This window comes from Dama dama, chromosome 6 (assembly GCF_033118175.1).
Source record: "Dama dama isolate Ldn47 chromosome 6, ASM3311817v1, whole genome shotgun sequence".
In the NCBI taxonomy this organism is placed as follows: Eukaryota; Metazoa; Chordata; class Mammalia; order Artiodactyla; family Cervidae; genus Dama; species Dama dama.
The window spans coordinates 132,407-155,087 of record NC_083686.1 but is presented as its reverse complement, the minus strand read 5'-3'; the positions used below and the strand labels follow the sequence as shown (position 1 = coordinate 155,087).

Sequence of the window (22,681 nt, the reverse complement as noted above, 5' to 3'; positions counted from 1 at the left end):
GTATTGACAATTTGCAGGAGCCAGCTGCAGGAGCTCATGTAAATTATGGGAAAGTTGGGCTTTCTGCCATGCTCCACCCCCAACTGCTAGGAGTATCCACTCATTATTATCCTCATTACTAGTTACTTCTTAGTGGAGCAAAATGAAATCCTTTAAATTCTTTATTTTTAAACAATCCCTTATTTAAAAAAAAACCAAAACACCTCAGTGACCTTACTTCCAAGTTATTTGTCTCTCTCCTACCAAAAGAAGAGGCTAACAGAACTGCTCACTGAGGTGTTCTCAGTGACTGTTGACAAAATCACAATTCACAAAAACCAACTCTAACGTTCTCAACATTGCACGGCATTTTTAGTACATAAAACATCACAACAGGTCTAGGAACAAGTGCTTGTGTCTGCTAGTACACTTACTTTGAAACATCTTTGTTGTCTTGTTTCCATGGGAACAGCACATTTCCAATGGCCGCCCGGTAGCAATAGACGCCCAGCAGGCCAAACGCCATGGCCACTTTTGATGTGAGGGAGCACCTCTTCTGAACCAACACAAAAATCATGGCGAGGGAAAGTACAGCCAGAACAGAGAGTTCAGCCTTATGATCAGAGCTGGAATGAAATGTAAGATGCCAGAAGTTACTATCAAGGACAACTAGTGACGTTATGGGTCTACATACGTGGCTTTCTAAGAATGGAACAAATAAAGGGCTGTTAACCCAAACTCTCATTGCTCATTCACAACTGGTCCCCACCATCAGCTCTGCATGGGTCAGGGCAACACTGCTGGCTCTCCTTTCTGGGGCTGCCTCGCTTTCCCCAACCACAGGTGAGGAGGGTCTGGGCAAACGGTGTGGTTACCAACGCGCACCCGCTCACAGGAGGACATGTCCTGGCACCATCCTCTTCCATTCACTTGTCAGTGCAGAGGCAATCACTCGGGAGTGTCTGCCCCCTTGCAGGTACCCCAGCAGAGAGGCTGGGCACATGGCTGTCACAGCTGTCTCTCTGCATGGCCTTTGCCCATGCCCCCTGCTACCTAGGTGAGCTGTCCTGGGCGGCAGGGCTTTCCCGTTTTGTTCACTGCAGCTCATGGTCATGAAGCCCAAACAATACCTGTGAAGTGGATGAGTCAAGATGCATACAAACCACACGGAAAAACTACTAGGAAAGATGCAGGGAAAGGAGGCCAGTGTCAGGGCGTGGGTCCTGGGGATGGTGACAGGGTTACACTGGGGCCTCCACTGCTGCTCTGCAAGCTGCACTTTATGCAGATCCTGGATCATTGTCACAAATGGAAAGCACAGCATAGAGGCGGCAATTTTGGGTGTCTCTGGGTGCCTCCTGAAGGCTTTGTCCTGGAGGAGGAATCACTGAAACTGCAGCCTCCTCACAAACGGACTGGGAGAGTCATGCCCCGATGGAAAGGTGCAGGGGGCCAGTGTGCTGGGGGAGGGTCCAGACTGAGGAGTGGGCACAGCCACACCCTGGAGAGGGGGCAGGGGTGGTGGGTGTTCCTTTGCAAGCACGCCTGTTGGTGCATCTGGGGATGGAAACCACCAAGTCCTCCCGCAGTGCTGCAATGTCCCAGGAAAATTAGAAGGTCATTGTGCTGCCCTGGCGCTCTCACCCTCACAAGCTCTGGCTCTGCCCGCCACGCCTCAGCTCCCCTCTGCTTTCACACCCCAAGTAGGGACAGGCCAGTAAGCTCTTTTCAAGGCTGCTGTGAAAATGGAATGAGTGGGCACACAGCAGGTACCTGAAAAATGCTACCTGTGGTTACCGTGGTTGCCAAAGATTTGCTAGTACTGTTATCACTGGGGAGAAATTTACCATAAGAATTATTTGGCCAGAGGAATAAATAATCTTACAGCCTTTGGTGTAGAGTTCCAGAAGGACTTATCCAAAAGGACTGTGCCAGTGTGTGGTCCCAGGGTGCTCTGGTGCTTGCCAAATCCTCACCAGGGATAAAACTGCACTTTGTGATTTGACGCTGCCAAATCACCAGCCAGGAGCATGTCTTTCCCTGATCTTTCCTCTGGGACTCCCTCCCTGAGGAGTGTGTCTACCATAGTTGTGAGTCTTGCGTTCTGCCAACAGTTCTCAAGCTCTCCCCAGTGACACGACAGTGACCTTTGCTGTGACCTCTGCTGGTCTCTCCTGGGAATGTTTTTTCATTTTGCTGTGCTCTTACTTGAGTTGTTTCCTAAGACTTCGTCGACAGTAAAATTTACGATACAGCCAAATCTTGGTCTTTTCTGTCCTAGCTTCTTCTCTTCACTTCAGCCCTCTGTACCTGCTATACTTTCCACTGGGTTACCCAGCCACCCGTGAGAGGCCTCAGAAGCAGCTGAAGACACGCCTCCAGGCTCCAGCCAATGCAGCTGCCCCTTTGGGGGTGGGGGGTGGGGGAGGCAGGGGGACAGAGAGGGGCGGGGGCACAGGGCTCCCGCTCAGCCTGTCGCCCCAGCCCGCACCGTGGGGGACAGGGCAGCGAGTGACGAAGTACATCCTGCTGCAGTGATCATTATAAAACTCACTGGTTTTCAAACAGCAACACTTACAGTGATTCGGCAATGAAAAACCAAACTACCAGGCTAGCCTCAAATAAAGTCACCTTTCAGTTCAATTCATGGGTTAGTCTTCTATCCTGAGTAGGAAAAGCAGGCCTTTGCAGCATCTGGCCCAAGGCCGCAGCTCACGCCCTCACCTGGTGAGCCAGTGCCCCAGGTCGGGCCGGTGGGCCCACTGCACACCGGTCTGGTTCAGGGACCGCAGCAGCCGGCAGCAGGCCAGGACCAGCCAGGGGCTCGCCAGCACCATCCACCGCTCAGGGCCTCTGAGGGCTTCCAGGGAGGAGGGGTCCGCGGGCGCTCGGCTGAGCTCCCACCCCTCACGGCCAGCACGCTTGCCCTGCAGGGCCACCGTGACCCCGTCAAACTCCTCTCCCATGTGTGGGCAATGCTGAGGGGCACAGTCGTCTCCCAGAAAGCAGTTTCTGTAGATCTGGTGGCACAGAGCTAAACACAGCGTGTTGATGAGGAAATACCAGGTCTGGTGCTCCTCTTCAATGAAGCTGCTTGAGCCCAGACTCAACACATGGCCCACGGTTCCCAAGAAGCTGAGAAGATCTAACTCTGACCACGTTGAGGTGGACTGAGGTGGATTCTGTGAAAAGGAAAATGAGTTTTGTAAGGAGGAATCTCATCAGTCCACCTTCTTGCTGCACGAGCGTACAGTGCTCACTCACAGATGATAACCTGCTGCTCCTCACGCCCAGCACCCACTTCACCCCATCTCCCTGGGTAAACCAGAGGACGTGGGGACAGCAGGGTGACCCTGCCCTGGACGGCAAGCCTGCAGCTAAGGGACAAGGAGACTGAGGACATCTGGACCCCACTTCTCGGCAGTGCCAGAGCTCTGAGTCCGTCCTTCACATCCTGTCCTTGCCTCTCACAGCCATGGCCCACCACTCGAGACCAAGAACCCCAAGGGCATACTCCACCAAACCAGACATCTAGCTTCTCCATGAACTTGTCGGAAATCCAGAGTTTCCATTACAAAGGTAGGGTATCACAGTACTAGCCCTTAAATACACTAATGTAAAGCATTTTAAGTTAAGATGAGGACTCAATGGCTATCAATTAATGCTAGCTGGTATTCATTCTATTAACTGTGTGCACCTAGTACATGATGGTGACATGGTGAACCTAGTCAAGCCCTGGAGAATTAACTCCCCTGGGGAACCCCACGCTGGAGCAGGTAGGGAAATGTGTGGGAAATGACAACATACGTGTTCTCTCAGCCACCGGCCCATGAGGAGGGGTGGGTATCTGCAGCCCCATGACCAGACGCTGCCCTCTGGGGCCTGTAGTCATTGCCCTGGGTCCCTCGGGCCCTGGGCACTGTGAACCAACCAGGATTGCCTGTGTCTCTCTCACCACCCCGCCACCACAACCAGCTGATGAAAGAAGGTGTCAGAGGCCAAAGGCTGCAAGAAAGTCTAGAACAGGAAATTGCACTTTCCGAGGCAGAATGAGGATGAGGTCTGAGTTTCTTCTCGATCTCCGTCAGTCAGCCGCTTGCTCCTCTGTGCAGCCACTCTAGAGAGGCCCCTGGTCACAGTCCCAGGGACCCCGTCTCTCCAACTGAGAAAGAAGGCATGAGGCCTGACAATACAGGTGAGTGTGTGAAGCTGGGATGCTCAGGGGCCTGGGAGACTCGCCGCTGTGAGTGTGTCCCGTCAGCTCCCACGAAGCGTGGGCCCTTTCCTCAGCTCCCACCAGCACCGTGCCTACTACACACCTGGGGTTTAACCCACATCTCATCAGTGGGGCAACAAGAGCAGCCCATCTGAAAAGCCAGTCCTACCTGACTCAGACACTTTCCGCCGGCAAAAGTCCTGGTGAGAGCAGACACGACCGCACAGAGCAGTGCGGCTGTCAGCGCCATCACGCCGCCCGCAGCCGGCCACGGGAGGCTGCAGAGGTAGCACGAGCTGTCGGCCGCCGTGCACACGGCGACGTGCAGCGCCGCGAGGGCCAGGAGCAGCAGGTAGAAGAGCAGTGAGCACACGGGCGACAGCAGGGGCACGTCCAGCTCAGCCCTGCTGCCCAGCGCCTGCGGGACACTGAGCAGGAGCAGGGCGAGGACCTGGAAGAGGAGCGGCGGGTGTCCACGACCGCAGAGACGGGGCGCGCTCCCGTCCCCGTTCAGGAACACCCAATCTCCACGCCCTTTAACTACCAGACGTGGGCGACGCTGTCCGCTCAGCGACCCTGCCCGGGGACCCGTACCTCCAGGACCATGACGGTCCCCGCCGCCATGGAGTAGATGTCGTACTGGGCCGCTCGTTTGCTCAGCGACAGCCTCAGTGTCCTCAGTGCGTCCAAGTACTGCCTGCGAACCCTGGCTCCCAGGTTGAAAAGGACTTCTGAGTTATTCTCCTCCAAGTACAATCTGATCCAGTTCCCGTGCGATCTTTCCGACACTTTAAACTGGTCAAATCCAGGCTCTAAGAAGAAAAGGCCACACACACAAATCACTGACACGCACACACACGTGTAACCTGCGAGTCCTGTTACTGATAGCACGCGGCAGAGCCTGACGCTCATCAAGACGAACTCCCGGGAGGGGTGGCTGCCCCTCAGGAAAACCCCGACCACAGTGATGCCGGCCCGTGCCCGCCCTGTCCTCCCTCCCACTGCCCCGCTCGCATGGACACAAGGCCCTTCTTCTCGGCCTCCTCCCTCTCCTCTCCTCTTCCTCAAGGTGCAAGAGTGTAACAGCCCATAAAAGCAGAGCACTAAGAGGCCCTCAGTTCTACAGAATCCCCCCAACCCTCAGCCTCTGTGTGAGGACGGGGCAGGAAGTGCCTGACGCCTGCACCACTGTGGCCCTTTCCCCAAGGCCAGCGGGCCCCCCTGCTTTTCACTGTCAGTGCCCCTTTTACTTGCTTTCCTTCTTCACAGACCCTCTCTGGGAAGGGATGGAAGTCTCCCAGCCCCTCCTGCCACAAGGCTGACGTGCCCCACCTGCTAGATGATCCATGGCTGAAGCAAAGTCAGGGTGGTGAAACGGCTCGTCAGTGGGGCCCAGCCCTGGCTGTGGTGGGCTCCCCTGGGACGGTGGTGGCAGGCTGCCTAAGGTCCAGGGGCTGCCTGCTTCCTTTCAGGGCTGAACCAGACTCAGTCGTGACTCGACTGGCTAGCAGAGCAAGAACTTCCTTTCTGAGGCTCCAACTTAAAGCAGAGCTGTTTCAAGGTGGTCTGGGCCATGCCTTTCAGGGGCCTTGGCCCAAACTAACAGCAGCTTGCCCACTCCAGCCTTCCCCAGTCACAGGCTGGCATCCTCACTGCACAACCCGAATGTGGGCTCAGATGTCCGCAGCCCCACCACTGCCACTGGAGCCAGGGGACCTGCACCAAGTGCTGGGGGCAGGCATGACCCCAAGCCCACTCAGTCCTCTTCCTAGGACCAGTGGGACTGGGATGACTACATGCCCATTTCAGAGAAGAGGCAACTCAGACACCAGCTCATGGGCTGGCAGTGACAGCTGGGGTAAGTCTGGATCCAAGCTGTCTCCCTTACTTGCTACCCTCTACTACCCCGAAGTCACAGACATGGGTGCGTCTGTGTCGGGACCCCACTGCCTGGAGTCACAGAGAAATGGGGGACCTAGGCATGCACCCAAACAAAAACTGAACACTGACTACATGCTAGGTGCATCAGGTTCAGGTCCTGCCACTGTGGGCCTGTGGTCCAGCAGGGTTGTCACACACGTGCAAAACCACACACAGTGAGAAATGCTGTGGTGGGAAAGTAGAGGGAATAGCGAGAGACCCTGGTAACACAAAGGGAACTGACATAAGACTGAGGTTAAGCGTGGGGAACAAGGGCGGTCTGACAGTGAAGTGAAAACATGAAGGATGCCCAGGAGCTACCCAGGGGAGGAGGGAGAGCAGCATCCACAGGAAGAACACATGCAAAGGTCCTGAGGCGAGCAAAGCCCCCACTACGGCCGAATGACGGTCGGGTGAGTGCGCTGCTTCAGACTTGGCTGGACATCACAGCAGGCCTCGAGACCTGTCTCACTGTCAGACACGTGCCCAGCTCTGTTTCAGGAAACACTGTCACTGATGGTGCAGACAACGGGCATCCTGAAGGTGTGAGGCCCTGGGGTGCCCTCTCACTCTGGGGACTGGCCTCAGTTCATCTCACAGGCTCATTATGGCCACATCCACTGCAGCACTCAGTTCTCTCAACCCTGCCATCCTGTTTTTGGTTTCCTCTTTATTAGTTCTTGGCATACGAGAAGGGACACATGGTATCAGCAACAACTGATTTGCAAGTTATCTGTTTCTGGCCCAGACTGAAACAAGCATGCAGCCTGGCCTCGTCTCTGACACAGCTACCCACAGGGAGGCCTCATGATCTAAGAGCCGATGCTCCCCAAGCCCTCTTGCCATTCAGGATACCTGGTTCCCAACCACTCCCTGCCGGCAGGGTGTGTCTTCCACAACCAACGCAAGGTCAGGTTATATCTCAGCACAAACTCATGGCACTCACTCCACTTGGCAGTGCCCCACTACTTCAAGTAGGAAAGCACGCACACATCCCATTGAATGTTGCCTCAAACTGGGAAGTGACCTTCTTGGCTTCCAAACAAGCCCAGCCCCAGCATTAAACATCAGCCTTGACAGACCTGGATGGGCCAGAATGAGCTCTCTAAAGCCATGACCCTCCGGTTCTGTGTCCTCCCTCAGTTCAGGTCAGTCACTCAGTCGTGTCCGACTCTTTGCAACCCCATGGACTGCAGCACCAGGCCTCCCTGTCCATCACCAACTCCCGGAGCTTGAGCAAACTCATGTCCATCCAGTCGGTGTCATCCCTACCAAGCTATAAATACCTTGTTCTTCCTCCCAGCTCAAAAACAAGAACAACCCCTTCTTGGCCCCCATTCAGCTCAGACGACAGCCCGTCTTCCTGTCCCCGGTAGACCCGCTGCACCTGCTGCACCCACGCCAGCCAGGCATGTAACTCCCTCTGTCAACAAAGCTGCTGAGATCTCACCTGCCAGAGAAATGGTGAGTTCTTAATTTCTCATTTTATTTTTGGCCACGCCCTGCAGCTTGCAGGATCTTAGTTCACCAATAAGGGATTCAACCTGTGCCCCTGCAGTGGAAGTGATGGGTCCTAACCACTGGAGTGCCAGGGAATTCTCAGTTCCTCACTTTATTTTACCTTGAACCCTATTCAACACATCCACTCACTCCCTCCTTCTTGAAGTTCTTTCTTTACTTGACTTTGTCAACACCAGTCCCATCCTGGCCCTCTAGCACACAAACAAGCGCCCTGCCTTACAAACTCTCTCTTTCCACAGCCTTGCCCACTTCAGTGATGGTCACTGCTTCCTTACAGTGTTCAGCTGAAAACCGAAGTTGCTTTTTATGCCACTGGCTCGTCCTCTTTGCACTACCTTCAAAACAGATCCAGAAGCAACCCTCTGTCCTGGACTCCACTGCCTGGACCCTCACCCTCCGCCTGCACTGAAGCACCACACCAGTCTCCTACAGCGCAGCACAGAGCCCTCCTCATGGGCGCCTGAGACAGCCTCTGAAAACGCAAGTGGAAGATTTCAGGCTCTGCATGACACCCTGCAGGAGCTCTCCACTTACTGAGAATGGAAGTAAGAGCCACTTGAACGCCTAGAAGGCCCTCAGCCCTCTTCTCCTTTTGGCTCCCCTCGGTTCACAGTGCTCCAGTCATGATGGCCCCTGGTCACTCCTTGACTGTGTGGGCACATCCTCACCACAGGACCCTGCCTGGCCACAATGCCCCGCGGCCACTTGCCCCACGGCCCTCACCCACCTGCATGCCCATCCTTCCCTGGTTCAGCATTTTCCTAAGGCGCCCATCACCACCTGGCACCCATGGCCATCTTTCTCTCTTTCCCCCTCTGGATGAGAAGCTCCATGATGGCAGAGCTCTCCTCCTGCTGTGCCTCTAGTGCTCTCAATAGCCTCTGGCTGAAGAGAAACATAGTGAGAAAATTCAGCATTTGCTAAATAAATAAATTTATTACTTTTTCATACTGTTCGTGGGGTTCTCAAGGCAAGAATACTGAAGTGGTTTGACATTGTGTTCTCCAGTGGACCACATCTGTCAGAACTCTCCACTATGACCAATCTGTTTTGGGTGGCCTACACGGCGTGGCTCATAGTTTTATTGAGTTAGACAAGGTTGTGGTCCATGTGATCAGTTTGGTTCAGTTCAGTCGCTCAGTTGTGTCAGACTCTTTGCGACCCCATGGGCTGCAGCATGCCAGGCCTCCCTGTACATCACCAACTCCTGGAGCTTGCTCAAACTCATGTCCATCGAGTCTGTGATGCCATCCATCCGTCTCATCCTCTGTCATCCCCTTCTCCTCCTGCCTTCAATCTTTCCCAGCATCAGAGTCTTTTCCAATGAGTCAGTTCTTCGCATCAGGTGGCCAAAGTACTGGAGCTTCAGCTTTAGCATCAGTCCTTCTAATGAATATTCAGGACTGATTTCCTTTACAATGGACTGGTTGGATCTCCTTGTAGTCCAAGGGACTCTGAAGAGTCTTCTCCAACACCACAGTTCAAAAGCATCAATTCTTTGGCACTCAGCTTTCTTTATAGTCCAACTCTCACATCCATACATGACCACCGGAAAAACCATAGCTTTGACTAGATGGACCTTTGTCATGGCAAAACAATGTTTGGTTAGTTTTCTGTGATTGTGGTTTTCATTGTCTGCCCTCTGATGGATAAGGATAAGAGGCTTATGGAAGCTTCCTGACAGGAGACACTGACTTTGGGGGAAACTGGGTCTTGTTCTGATGGGCGGGGCCATGCTCTGTAAATCTTTAATCCAATTTTCTGTGATGGCTGTGTTCCCTCCCTGTTGTTTGGCCTGAGGCCAAACTATGGTAGGGGTAAGGAAGATTGGCAGACTTTATTATTTTGGGCTCCAAAATCACTGCAGATGGTGACTGCAGCCATGAAATAAAAAGATGCTTACTCCTTGGAAGAAAAGTTATGACCAATCTAGACAGCATATTAAAAAGCAGAGACATTACTTTGCCAACAAAGGTCCATCTAGTCAAGGCTATGGTTTTTCCAGTAGTCATGTATGGATGTGAGAGTTGGATTATAAAGAAAGCTGAGAGCCAAAGAATTGATGCTTTTTAACTGTGGTGTTGGAGAAGACTCTTGAGAGTCCCTTGGACAGCAAGAAGATCCAACCAGTCCATCCTAAAGGAAATCAGTCCTGAATGTTCATTGGAAGGACTGATGCTGAAGCTGAAACTCCAACACTTTGGCCACCAGATGAGCTGACTCATTTGAAAAGACTGTGATGCTGGGAAAGATTGAAGGCGAGAGGAGAAGCGGACGACAGAGGATGAGATGGTTGGATGGCATCACGGACATGAGTTTGAGTAAACTCTGGGAGTTGGTGATGGACAGGGAGGCCTGGCATGCTGCAGTCCATGGGGTTGCAAAGAGTCAGACACGACTGAGCGACTGAACTGAACTGACTGAATGAAGATAATGAAGACCTTCTTCAAAAGGATTTGTGCACCACTGTTGTATTCAGTGCCCCTGACCCTGCAGCAGACCAGGCCTCCAGTGGAGACTCCTGAACACTCACAAGTAAGTCTGGCTCAGTCTCTTGTGAGGACACTGTTTCTCTGTCCTGGTTCCTGGTATACACAAGGTTTTGTCTGTGCCCTCCAAGAGTTTGCTTCCCCAGTCCTGTGTAAGTTCTGTAATCAAACTGCACTGCCCTCCAAAGTCAAACTCCCTGGGGGTTCTCAGTCCCTTTGCCAGATCCCCAGGTTGGGAAATCTGTTGTAGGTCCTAGAATTTTCTTAACAGTGCGAGAATTTCTTTGGTATAATTGTTCTGCAGCTTGTGGGTCGTCTGCTCAGTAGCTCTATAGTGGGGCCAATGGCAACCTACTCCGACAGGGCTTAGGCCACATGCTGCATGACCCACGTCTGCTGTGGTCAGAGCCCCTGCCCCTGTGACAGGCCACTGCTGATCCACGCCTCCATAGGAGACGTTCCAACACTCAAAAGCAGGTCTGGCTCAGTCTCTGTGGGGCCTCTTGGTCCTGGTGCATACAAGGTTTTCTTTGAGCCCTCCAAGCACCTCTGGCAGATACAGGGTTTGATTCTAAATGCGATTTTGCCCCTTGCTCCTTGGAAGAAAATCTATGACCAACCGAGACAGAATATTAAAAAGCAGAGACATAACTTTGCCAACAAAGGTCTGTCTAGTCAAAGCTATTATTTTTCCAGTAGTCATGTATGAATGACAGAGTTGAACCATAAAGAAAGCTGAGCACTGAAGAACTGATGCTTTTGAACTGTGGTGTTGGAGAAGACTCTTGAGAGTCCCTCGGACTGCAAGGAGATCAAACCAGTCAATCTTAAAGGAAATCAGTCCTGAATATTCACTGGAAGGAATGATGCTGAAGCTGAAGCTCCAATACTTTGGCTACCTGATGTGAAGAACTGACTAATAAAAAGGAATGCACAAGGACCACTGCAGTGCCCATCATGGGAACATCAGGAAGACACCTGGTGCAATGGAAGCATACAGCATGACGGACATATTAGCAGCTGCTAACTGGCTTACCTTTTTCATATGATGGGACATTCTCCTGCAACAACTTGCTAAGCTGTACTGTATTTAAATGTAAAAACCTCAGCTGTTCCCGCATTGGTCTTCCTTCTACAACTGGGAACATAAGACTGCCAATATTGCTCTTCGGAATTGGCAGACCCAGTCCTATTGAGAGTGTCGCAGCCAAATCAGTCTGTTGAACGTGCGTTGGATGTCTGACATCACCTAGAAAAAAGAAAACAGTTTAGGTGACAGGCTCTAGGACATGTGTGATGGTAGTCATTTTTAAATCTGACCTTCTACAAGTAATGTTAAAACAAATCACCCTGTGTGCTTCCTACTAACCACAACCTGGCCTAAACCAGGTTTTTAATTTCGTGGCTGCAGTTACCATCTGGGGTGATTTTGGAGCCCCAGGGTCTAAATCTACTCATGCCTCTAGGTCAGACGGAATTTACCAGATAAACAGAGGACATGTTAACAGACAATGCAGAAAGAGACTCCACAGGACAACTAACCAAATTCTTCAACAAATAATCACGATAAAACAGGATGGGGATGGAGACTTGTAAGTTAAAGGAGACCTAGAGACACATCAACAACAACTGAAACTATTTTAAGAAGAATGTGAGCAATTCAAGCCTAAGGGTACTCTTGAAAACTATGGAGGTTTTGGAGATAAATAACTAAGAGGAAGCTGGCAGCTTCCTGAGAGCCACAAGCTGAACCACAGGTCAGTTCCAAGTGTATAAGCTGAAAAGGGCTCCCCTGATATCAGAACAACCTTAACGACTGGCCTTGGGAAAGACTCCTGCAAAGTGGCCCAAATGTGATGAGACTGGACTACGGAGAACACTGATTATCAACTGTCAAAACTGAAGGTGCGGTTAGCCTGAAATGAGTGGAGCCAACAGCTGGGTGGGTCTGACAGCAAGAGAGGCAACATTTCAGAGCCACCACGGCAAGTGACCATCATTGAGCTCTGCCGGCTCTGCCAATTCCCAGGCCACAGTGCCCTCACAGGGATGACGGCAGAGATCTCATGTGTGGGGGTCAAGGCTTCACTGGAGAGGTCTAGTCAAAGTACTCAATAAATCAACCAAGCTAGGCTTCAACAGTACGTGAACCAAGAACTTCCAGATGTTCAAGCTGGATTTAGAAAAGGCAGAGGAACCACAGATCAAATTGCCAACATCTGCTGGATCATAGAAAAAGCAAGAGAATTCCAGAAAAAAACATCTGCTTTGTTGATTATGCCAAAGTCCTTGACTGTGTGGATCACAACAAACTGTGGAAAATTCTTAAAGAGATGAGAATACCAGACCACCTTACCTGCCTCCTAAGAAACCAGACATGGAACAGCAGACTGGTTCCAAATTGGGAAAGGAGTACATCAAGGCTGTATATTATCACCTTGCTTATTTAACTTATATGCTGGGCCGATTAAGTACAAGCTGGAATCAAGATTGTCGGGGGAAATGTCAATAATCTCAGATATGCAGATGACACTACCCTTCCGGCAGAAACTGAAAGTGAAGTCACTCAGTCGTGTCCGACTCTTGGTGACCCCGTGGACTGTAGCCTACCAGGCTCCTCCGTCCATGGGATTCTTCAGGTGAGAATTCTGGAGTGGGTTGCCATTTCCTTCTCCAGGGGATCTTCCCGACCCAGGGATGGAACCTGGGTCTCCCGCATTGCAGGCAAACACTTTAACCTCTGAGCCACCAGGCAAGCCCTAAGAACCTCTTGATGAAGGTGAAAGAGAAGAGTGAAAAAGCTGGCTTAAAACTCACCATTCAAAAACTAAGATCATGGCATCTGGTCCCATCACTTCATGACAAACAGATAGGGAAACAATGGAAACAGTGAAAGACTTTATTTTTTTGGGCTCCAAAATCACCCCAGATGGTAACTGCAGCCACGAAATTAAAAGATGCTTGCTCCTTGGAAGAAAAGCTATGACAAACCTAGACAGCATATTAAAAAGCAGACACATTACTATGCTGAAAAAGGTCCGTCTAGTCAAAGCTATGGTTTTTCCAGTAGTCATGTATGGATGTGAGAGCTGGACTATAAAGAAAGCTGAGCACCAAAGAATTGATGCTTTTGAATTATGGTGTCGGAGAACACTCTTGAAAGCCCCTTGGACTACAAGGAGATCAAACCAGTCAATCCTAAAGGAAGTCAGCCCTGAATATTCATTGGAAGGACTGATACCAAAGGTGAAGCTCCAATACTTTGGCCACCTAATGCAAAGAGCTGACTCATTAGAAAAGACCCTGAAGTTGAGAGATTGAAGGCAGGAGGTGAAAGGGATGACAGAGAACGAGATGGTTGTATGGCATCATCGACTCAATGGACATGAGTTTGAGCAAGCTCCGGAAGATGGTGAAGGACAGGGAAGCCTGGCATGCTGCAGTCCATGGGGTCACAAAGACTCAGACATGACTGAGTGACTGAACAACAAAAATAAAATAATGACAACAGGCCCTGTGAGGAGGGCTAGAGTTACTGCAATATAGTATTTAATGTTTGGTTTTCATCAAAAACTACATGCAATTATGCAAAGAAACAGGAAAGTATAGCTGAAAGAGAGAGAGAAAAAAAAAAGCAGGCTGCACAAGCGTCTTGGGAAGGGTCCATATGTCAGAGTTAATAGACAAAGTCTTCCAAGCAGTCATTGTAAATATGGTCAAAGAACTAAAGGAAACTAGGCAGGTTTCCTTGCCTAGGAAGGTAGTAAAGCCAGGTAGGATGACAGGGTCCCATCCTTCAGAGATTATCAATAAAGGGTTAGGGGTTAGATGGAAACTCTGAAGGTGAGAAGTATAACTGAAATGAAAAATTTACTATGAAGGCTCAATAGCAGATTTTCAACTGGCAGAAGAATCAGGAAAGACAGATTGATAAAAAACTATACAATTATACAATAAACAATTATACAATCTGAGAAATGGAAAATCTTCCAAATTTGATGAGAAACATTAATTTCACATCCAATAAGCTCAATGAACTCCAAGCTGTACAGATACAAACTACAAGGAGTGAAGCGAAACTAATTAGATTAATGGTTGATTTCTCATCAGAACCACAGAAGCCAGAAGGCAGCAGGACAGCATGTGCAAAGAGCAGAAAGAACCAGAATCTAGCAAAACTACCTTTCAAAAAATCAAGGGGAAATGAAGACATCCCAAGACTAAAAAAGCAAAAAAGACAATTCATTATTAACAAACTCAGGACTCAAAAAGCTAAGATCATGGCATATGGTCCCATTACTTCATGGTAAATAAACGAGGAAAAAGTGGACTTTATTTTCTTGGGCTCTGAAATCACTGTGGATGGTGACTGCAGCCATGAAATTAAAAAGGAAAGCTATGACAAACCTAGACAGTGTATTAAAAAACAAAGACATCACTTTGCCTACAGAGATCCACAGAGTCAAACCTACAATTTTTCCAGTAGTCATGTATGTATGTGAGAGGTGGACCATAAAGGCTGAGTGCCAAAGAATTGATGCTTTCGAACTGTGGTGCTGGAGATGACCCTTGAGAGTTCCTTGGACTGTAACGAGATCAAATCAGTCAATCCTAAAAGAAACCAACCCTGAACATTCATTGGAAGGACTGATGCTGAAGCTCCAACACTTTGGCCACCTGATGCAAAAAGCCAACTTATCAGAAAAGGCCCTGATGTTTGGAAAGATTGAAGGCAAAAGGAAAAGAGGGCAGCAGAGGATGAGATGGTTGCATGGCATCACTGAATCAATGGACATGAGTTTGAGCAAACTTGGGGAGATTCTGAACAGCAGGGAAGCCTGGTGTACTGCAGTCTGCTGCTGCTGCTAAGTCGCTTCAGTTGTGTCTGACTCTGTGTGACCCTGTAGACGGCAGCCTACCAGGCTCCTCTGTCCCTGGGATTCTCAAGGCAAGAATACTGGAGTGGGTTGCCATTTCTTTCTCCAATGCATGAAAGTGAAAAGTGAAAGTGAAGATGCTCAGTTGTGTCCGACTCATCGCGACCCCATGGACTGTAGCCTACCAGGCTCCTCCATCCATGGGCTTTTCCAGGCAAGAGTACTGGAGGGGGTTGCCATTTCCTTCTCCGTACTGCAGTCTATGGGGGTCACAAAGAGTGGGAGGTAATTTAGCGACCGAACAACATTTAAACCTGCCTTACAAGAAATACTAAAGGAAGTTCTTCACACTGAAAGCTAGTGACTCCAGATGGTAATCTGGATCCACTTTAAAGGTAACTATATAGTTATAAAAGATAGCATAAAATGTATTTTTCTCTTAAATTCCAAAACAATTATATAGAACTATAGGTATGTATGTATCAAACCACATATATATATTGTCAGCCTACAACATATAGAAATGGCATGTATCTGACAAACAGCAGAGCAGAGGTGAGTAGAAGCAAAGTTCTAGTGGAGAAAGAAATGACACGGTAAGAAAATATATGTCCACACAAAAACTTGTTCAGAATCATTCTTAGTGGAATGAAATGTTTCCACAAAGTGAAAACAACCCAAACATCTATCAATTGATGGATGGATAACCAAATGTAGAACACATATACAATGGAATATTACTCAGCAAAAAAAACACAAAGGAATCAAGTCCTGACACCTGCTACAGGATGAATGAACCCTGAAAACATTACACTAGTAAAAGAAGCTGGTCACACAAGACCATTTATTGTTATTGTTTTGTTCAGTTGCCAAGTAGTGTCTGATTCTTTGTGGCCCCAAGGACTGCAGCACACCAGGCTTACCTGTCCCTCACCATTTCCCGGAGTTTGCCCAAGATCATGACCATTGAATTGGTGATGCCATCAAACCATCTCATCCTCTGTTGCACCTTTCTCCTGCCCTCAATCTTTCCCAGCATCAGGGTCTTTTCCAGTTAGCTGGCTCTTCACATCAGGTGACCAAAGTATTGGAGCTTCAGCATCAGTCCTTCGAATGAATATTGAGGGTTGATTTCCTTTAAGATTGACTGGTTTGATCTTCTTGCAGTCCAAGGGACTCTCAAGAGTCTTCTGCAGCACCACGGTCACATAAGACCATTTATTACATGGCTCTATTTGCATGGAACGTCCAGAAAAGGCAAATCTGTAGAGACAGGAAGATTAGTGGTTGCTGGTGGCTGAGGATGGGGATGATACTGGGTTGGAGGAAGTGGAGGTGACCAGTAAAGAGGTGATGCTATATCCCAAAATTGACACTAACGATGGCTAACCATCTCTGAATGAACTGAACGGCAGGTGTGGAGTCCTGGCTCAAAAAATAAGCTTGATAAGAACACAGACTATAACTACTCTCAAAGCAAACAAATAAGTCAACAAAACAAGGAAGAGCTTACTGTGAGCAGCCCACGCAGTCAGTCCCTAGGCACAGCCGCCCTGGCCCTTCCTAAAGACGTGTCAGGCCTCCCAGGGAGGATATCCTTATATGCCCATCTGAGCCATGAAACATCAGCAGTTAAGTTAAAAATCACCCTAAGGTCCCTATAACATTAATGGCAACAGGCCAGCCCAGCTGTCCCTGCCCTTCCAGACTACAAGCTCCCTGTCTGCAGTGCCAGCACAGCGCCCAGCTGACTGCGGGTGCTCAGTGTCCTCTGCGGGGTGGGTGGACAGACGGACGGAGAGGGTGCATCCGGCCCGGGGCTCTGCCTGAGGCAGACGAGCCCCACGGGACCCTGCTCTGGGTGTGCGTGTGTCGGAGGCCAGTGCTCCGGTGGGTGCTGTGCACTCTCACTGGAAGGCAGGCTCCAGCGGGGCACTCAGTGAAGGCTCAGGTTACAAGACCCAATACCTGATGCCTCTGGAGTGAGACATCTAAGGGGAGGCGGTGCTGTAAAAAGACAAAAGGAAACCGGTGGGGCTTCTTCCCCAGCCAGTCCCTGCTCAAGCAGAAGACTCATTCATTCAGTATTTCCAGTGCCCATTAAACACCAGGCAATGCTGAGGCCCAAGGCACACAGTGATGCATAAAACAGACCTGGCCCTGCCCCATTCTAGCACCCAGTGAGAAGACAGAGGTACACGAGTCACACAGTTCATTCTGGGGTTATAAACCATGATAAGGACGATGGTGGAGTGGAAGAGGGGTGTGAGAGATGACCATAGGAAAGGTGAGACCAAGGATGAGCGTATGAGCAGGCTGAGGGGCTGAGGAGGACGGGTCAGGGCATGTGAGGAAGAGCTTAACACCTGGAGGATGTGTTGGAGAGGCCGGGATGTGATGAGTAACGGGGATGTGCCTCCAGACAAGGCCATGAGGGAGGCAAGAAGCCTCACGTGGAGTTTTCACTTTATCCGAGGCTCAGCTTCTGAAGGTGGTATGTATGGGAGCCTGGGACAGTCTGGCACAGGTGAGGAGCAGGGAGATGCCCAGGTTTCCAACCTGAAGAACTGTGTGAATGGCACCATCTGTTGACAGGGATACAGGGAGGGCCGACTGCAGGTGTCGTTGTCTCATTTGCTCTACCTGTGGGCGATCCAAGAGGACGTCAGTAGGCAGTGGGGCTGACAGTTTGGCGGTTGAGAAAGAGGCACAGCTGGAGGATAAATCCAACAGGTGTGAGCCCATTCATGGCATTTAAAACCATGGAAGAGCATGCGATCATCTCAGGAGTAAATGCAGAATCAAACTGAGGCAGTCCAGAAAAAAGGCTAGGGCAAGGTTGCTGAGCCGGCCAAGAGGACTGGACAGCAGAGCGAGAGGTGGAGGGGACCCAAACAGGTGGATAGTCCCAGGACCAGGGGTCAGCAGAGCCAACGGTACTGAAAAGTATCAGAGAGTCCAGCGTGCAAACAGCTGTAAGCTGACGGCCTGCGTGTCCTAAAGGGAGGTGGCAGGGGTCTCGTGCAGGCCTGTGCTGAATGAGGGGCCCGGTGTGCCTGGGCTGGACAGCTGAGGTATGTCTCAGTGCTGACGATAGGCTCTCAGATAGTCCTACTCTTGACTGGCCTATGACTCGAGCTGACATTGCTATCTATTCAAGATCGTCTCAAATAATAGATTCTTTTTCTTAAGTTTAATTTCTTATGTTTCTCTAAATTCATACATGCAGTTCAGATGTCCCGAAGCCTCTGGCACTTTTTATTGTTTAGATATCAGGCAGTGACATTCATACCACACAAGAAACATAAATTCCAAATCCTGACTGGTCCTTGCCCCATTAATTTTCATTCTCATTATTCAGGGTTTTTCAAATGTACACAGCTTCCAAAAATGGTTTTTAAAATTAAAATCAAAGTATAGAAAACAAAGAAATAAAGTACAGGTTTAAACTGTTAAACATCTAAATCTTACCAGGTTTCCTTTCAAATGCAGAGCTAATTAAGACCAGAGCAGTGTTTACTTCCTCCATGGAAGAGGCTCCATGACCTCCAGCTTCAGACATGCCATGATCACCACAGAGAACCAGCAGACTGGGCAACAGAGTATCTCTCTCCTGGGAGGCAAAGGGAAACATTTCAATTGTACCCAGACTAGGGAGAACACATGATCTTGTTAAGAAACCTACTTCAGATTTCAGCTTTGCTTTGTAAATAGTAGCTCTTTCTAAATGAGTTTTTTTCCTAACCTATGAACTTACAGTCAGATTAAAAGGTCAAGGTCAAGTAATGTCATAAATAGGGACTTCACTGGCAGTCCAGGGGCTTCCCTGGTGGCTCAGCTGGTAAAGAATTTGCCTGCAATGCAGGAAACCTGGGTTCGATCCCTGGGTTGGGAAGATCCCCTGGAGAAGGGAAAGGCTACCCACTCCAGTATTCTGGCCTGGAGAATTCTGTGGACTGAATAGTCCATGGGGTCGCAAAGAGTTGGACATGACTGAGCAACTTTCACTTTCACTTTCTGGCAGTCCAGTGGTTAGGACTCTGCCCTTCCACTGCAGGGGGCTTGGGTATGATCCCTGGTCAGGTAACTAAGATGCCACGCAGGGCCAAAAAACCCCCAAAACTAACAACAGTAATGTCTTAAGTAAGACAAATGGGATTAAACGGAGGTCACAGAGCATAGGACAGTCTCCTTATCTGTCACACACAGCTGCCCTCTGCCCCTAGGGCTCTGGCCAATGGCTCCTACTACCCCTGGGATGGACCTGATAGGCTCTGAATTGCCCTTGCTGCTTCTTCGCCTGGAACATACCTTCATACGTGGCTTACTGGCATTCCCACCCCCTTCAAGCCTCTGCTCACCACTCACATGTCCTCAAAGACTGCTCTGATCATGCAGCTTAAAATTTTGGCCTTTCTCTCACATGTACACTCTTCCTGCCCTATGTTCTGCTATAGCATCGACTACTGTCCAGGATACCTTTGACTCACTGATTATGCTCCCTGTTTTCCCTCCTGGCTAGAGGCTAAGCTCCTCAACTGTCTGTATAGGAACAGTGACAGAGAAGGTGTTCAGGAGAAATTATCTGGATGAACAGGTGGAGATACTAAAAGCCACTCTTTGGCAGGGCCGCTGGGTATAGTGCCCAGCACATGGCATGTGCTACTGTAGGTGAAGGTTGCCTGAGTGCTGGTGGGCATGAAGCTCACGCAAGGTCACCCGAGTTCACTCCCCCCGCCCCGCCCCCCCCCCCCCCCCCCCCCAGTTCACTTTAGAAGCTGCCTTTCCTCCAGGAAATACTGGCACCTTGACATGCTCACCTCTGACAGCAGTGAGGTGTGGATCTTCATCAGGATGCTGTCCATCTCACTGAGCTTGTGCCCAATCAGGGGGCTGTTGGGCCCAGAAATGTGGCCGATGTGGTCCAGCCCGAGGTAGTGCAGGATTAACACATCCCAATCCTGCCTTTTTAGTACTTTATCCAAATGCCTTGTAACATTATTATCCACCTTTAAAGGGAAAAAAGCACATATCAATAGCTTCCCTAATTTCCCTGGTGTTCACTCTTCAATGAAAAGTGACATGGTTATTTTCAAATCTAGTGGGTTTTTTTTAGGTACTTGGATTTGTGGGAGTTTGCAAAGACCAAAAACAAAACAAGCCTCCAAAATAAAAACTGTCTTAAAAAATGTTTGCATTAGATCAATCTTTCATTAATATTTTTATGTCTCTAAGTTATGAAGAGAACATATTATAATTTAAATGCACAAGGGTTGTTCTGACAAAATAATTCTGTAAGATCACTACTGGAGCATAAACTAAAGCTGACCAGAAGACCAAGTTCAACAGGTACCAGGTTGTTACGAGGCAACTAAGGGCTAAGGGCAGTTGAGTAAGACAAAACAGTACCCAGAGTTCAAGGAACCAGCGAAGTGAAGCTGAGGGCATCTGTGTGTCCTGTAAGAACACTATTCAGGGAGGAAAGAGACACACACTCAGTGGTTCCCAGTAAAACAGCCCCTGACAGACCCATTAGCCTGGAGAGCCCTAACTCCTCAGATGGCCCTTCTCCCTTCCACTGAAGAATCTACCATGAAGAGAAGTATTTCTGAGTGGTCATACACAGGAAGGGCAGTAATTGTTGTGTCTATACAGGTCTCCTTCAGTGAAGCAGACACTCCAAAAGGCCAAGCAAACGGACCCATCCAACGCGAGCTCAGACTTGCAGTGCCTCTGCTCCATGGGCCAGCTTTCTCACTGTGGGTCTAATTATGCCCTTTTCCTCTTTGGAGGCTGCACACCCACCACAGGGTCGATGCCTCTTGGGACCAGGCTCACCCAGCACACGTCTGCCCTCATGCTGCCAACCTCACAGAACAGCTGTGAGGCAGGATCCCTGGCAGACCATAGAGACCTCGGGCTCTGCCATGCACAGATGCTGTCAAAACTCAGGCTGAGGGACTCTTCCTGGCAAGCCCTTCCTGACTGTTGGTACCCATCAACAGGTATCTATCTGGGCTTAAGGGTCAGAGAACTAAGCTCACACCTGTGTCTGGGTTTATGTTTCTGGCTTGGAGCTGATTATGGGAAGGAACAAGTTTTTCAATCTCTCCATACTATTCTTAATGTACTAATAAAAGTCACATAAAACGCAATGTTGCCCCTTGCTAAGAACAGGGTACCAGGCTGTCTCATGGGATATATTTTTCTTAAAAACTGACCTCTGTATAATCTGATACAAAAAAAGAGGTTGTTCCATCGTATTCCACAAAATGCTTTGGGAATAATTTCACCCATGTTTCATCTCCATAAAAGATGATTCTTTTCCCAGCAGCTTTGGCTCGTGTGATCACATTGTCTTCCAGCAATGTGGGAGAATTGAGGTTCCTGACGACATCGATGAAGCCAGGGAGGCTCCCTGTCAGCAACGCCTGCAGGAGGGAGCACTCAGGAGTCAGGCCATGGAATTTGCGCATGGTGTCCAAGTGTTGTGTGGTGATCAGGGGCGGAAATGACTTGATGACTAAAGGAGGCAAGCATAAAGCTAAAGCAACCCCAGTACTGAAGGCTGGGTCAGTATTAGGACAAAGCAGGGCACAGATTCTGGGCAAAACCAGCAAACTAAGTAGTGAAGAACTGACCACATTTCAGTTAATGAGAGAATAAAGGAGGCGGCTGTGGGGTAGCCAGATGATAGCTGTGGTCAAAAAGGCAGCAATGGATGTTAAGAACTGAAGCAAACGTCAAAGGGTGGCAAGAACTTTGTATATCCAAACCCACTGACTGGTCCTCACCTAAGCTTCAGATCTGCCTCATGCAACAAGCAAACTCCTGACCCTAAAATCCAGCAATTCTATTATCCACCCCTGAGAAAGAATAGCTTCCCACTCACCCAGGGAGGAAAGCAGCCTCTAAACAAGAATTCTCAGGAATTCTCAACAGTAAACTGGCCCAGGGATGCTGGTAGGATACATTCCCCAGCCGCCCCCCACCCCCCCCTGCCCTGCCACCACCATAATTATTGAAAAAGTGGGTGGGTGTAACATGTCCTCACAACTTTCTAATATAGAATTAAGTCAATCACTCCTCCACTCCACCCCTGTACTTGAGCAGAGTCTAAATGGGTCATGGGTCTCTGGGATCTGGAGTGAGCTTGCAACTCATAACACTGGCATCCAGGGTCCTGTGTGATAAAAATAAATAGGAATCTGGACAATGTGAATAGTGTAACAATTCTGCCAAGACCGCTCTATCAGCAAATTAACAAAAATGAATTAATCTTGGACTTGGGAGAGTGAGGAACTTGGCAAATCCTCTCCCCCAACAGCAACGATAAATCTGGATAAAACTGTCAAAAACAACCACTACAGGACTTTACACAAACTGAAACGTTCTTATTCAAAATGAACTTTCAAATTCCAGTAAGAGCTGTGAGTACTTGTGGTGTTTTATCATGGGCTGAGGTGACAGAATTCCAGCTGAGCTGTTTAAAATCCTAAAAGACAATGTTTTTAAAGTGCTGCACTCAACATGCCTGCAAATTTGGAAAACTCAGCAGAGGCCACAGGACTAGAAAGGGTCAGTTTTCATTCCAATCCCAAAGAAGGGCAATGCCAAACAATGTTCAAACTACTGTACAATTGTGTTCATTTCACATGCTAGCAAGGCTATACTCAGAA

General features: G+C 49.3%; 1 protein-coding gene across 13 annotated transcripts in view; it reads right to left on the bottom strand.

The window, feature by feature from the left end:
* The window catches only part of PIGG (phosphatidylinositol glycan anchor biosynthesis class G (EMM blood group)), a 43,721-nt gene that overhangs the window by 13,947 nt on the left and 7,093 nt on the right, over positions 1 to 22,681 (bottom strand). For 7 of the 13 annotated variants that reach the window (XR_009693358.1, XM_061145289.1, XM_061145288.1 and 4 more), the window contains exons 3-11: positions 21,224 to 21,433; positions 19,823 to 20,011; positions 18,474 to 18,615; positions 17,562 to 17,645; positions 11,162 to 11,374; positions 4,790 to 5,007; positions 4,365 to 4,646; positions 2,704 to 3,161; positions 414 to 605 (exon numbers count right to left, since the gene is read on the bottom strand). Coding sequence is in view for 12 of the 13 variants with exons in the window: in XM_061145289.1 (XP_061001272.1) it covers positions 414 to 605; positions 2,704 to 3,161; positions 4,365 to 4,646; positions 4,790 to 5,007; positions 11,162 to 11,374; positions 17,562 to 17,645; positions 18,474 to 18,615; positions 19,823 to 20,011; positions 21,224 to 21,433 (1,988 nt within the window). In the remaining variant the exon portion in view is untranslated. Of the gene's footprint in view, positions 1 to 413; positions 606 to 2,699; positions 3,162 to 4,364; positions 4,647 to 4,789; positions 5,008 to 11,161; positions 11,375 to 15,925; positions 16,266 to 17,368; positions 17,513 to 17,561; positions 17,646 to 18,473; positions 18,616 to 19,822; positions 20,012 to 21,223; positions 21,434 to 22,681 lie in introns of those variants that run through there. The other 6 variants (XM_061145295.1, XM_061145294.1, XM_061145290.1 and 3 more) reach the window with 6 other exon arrangements.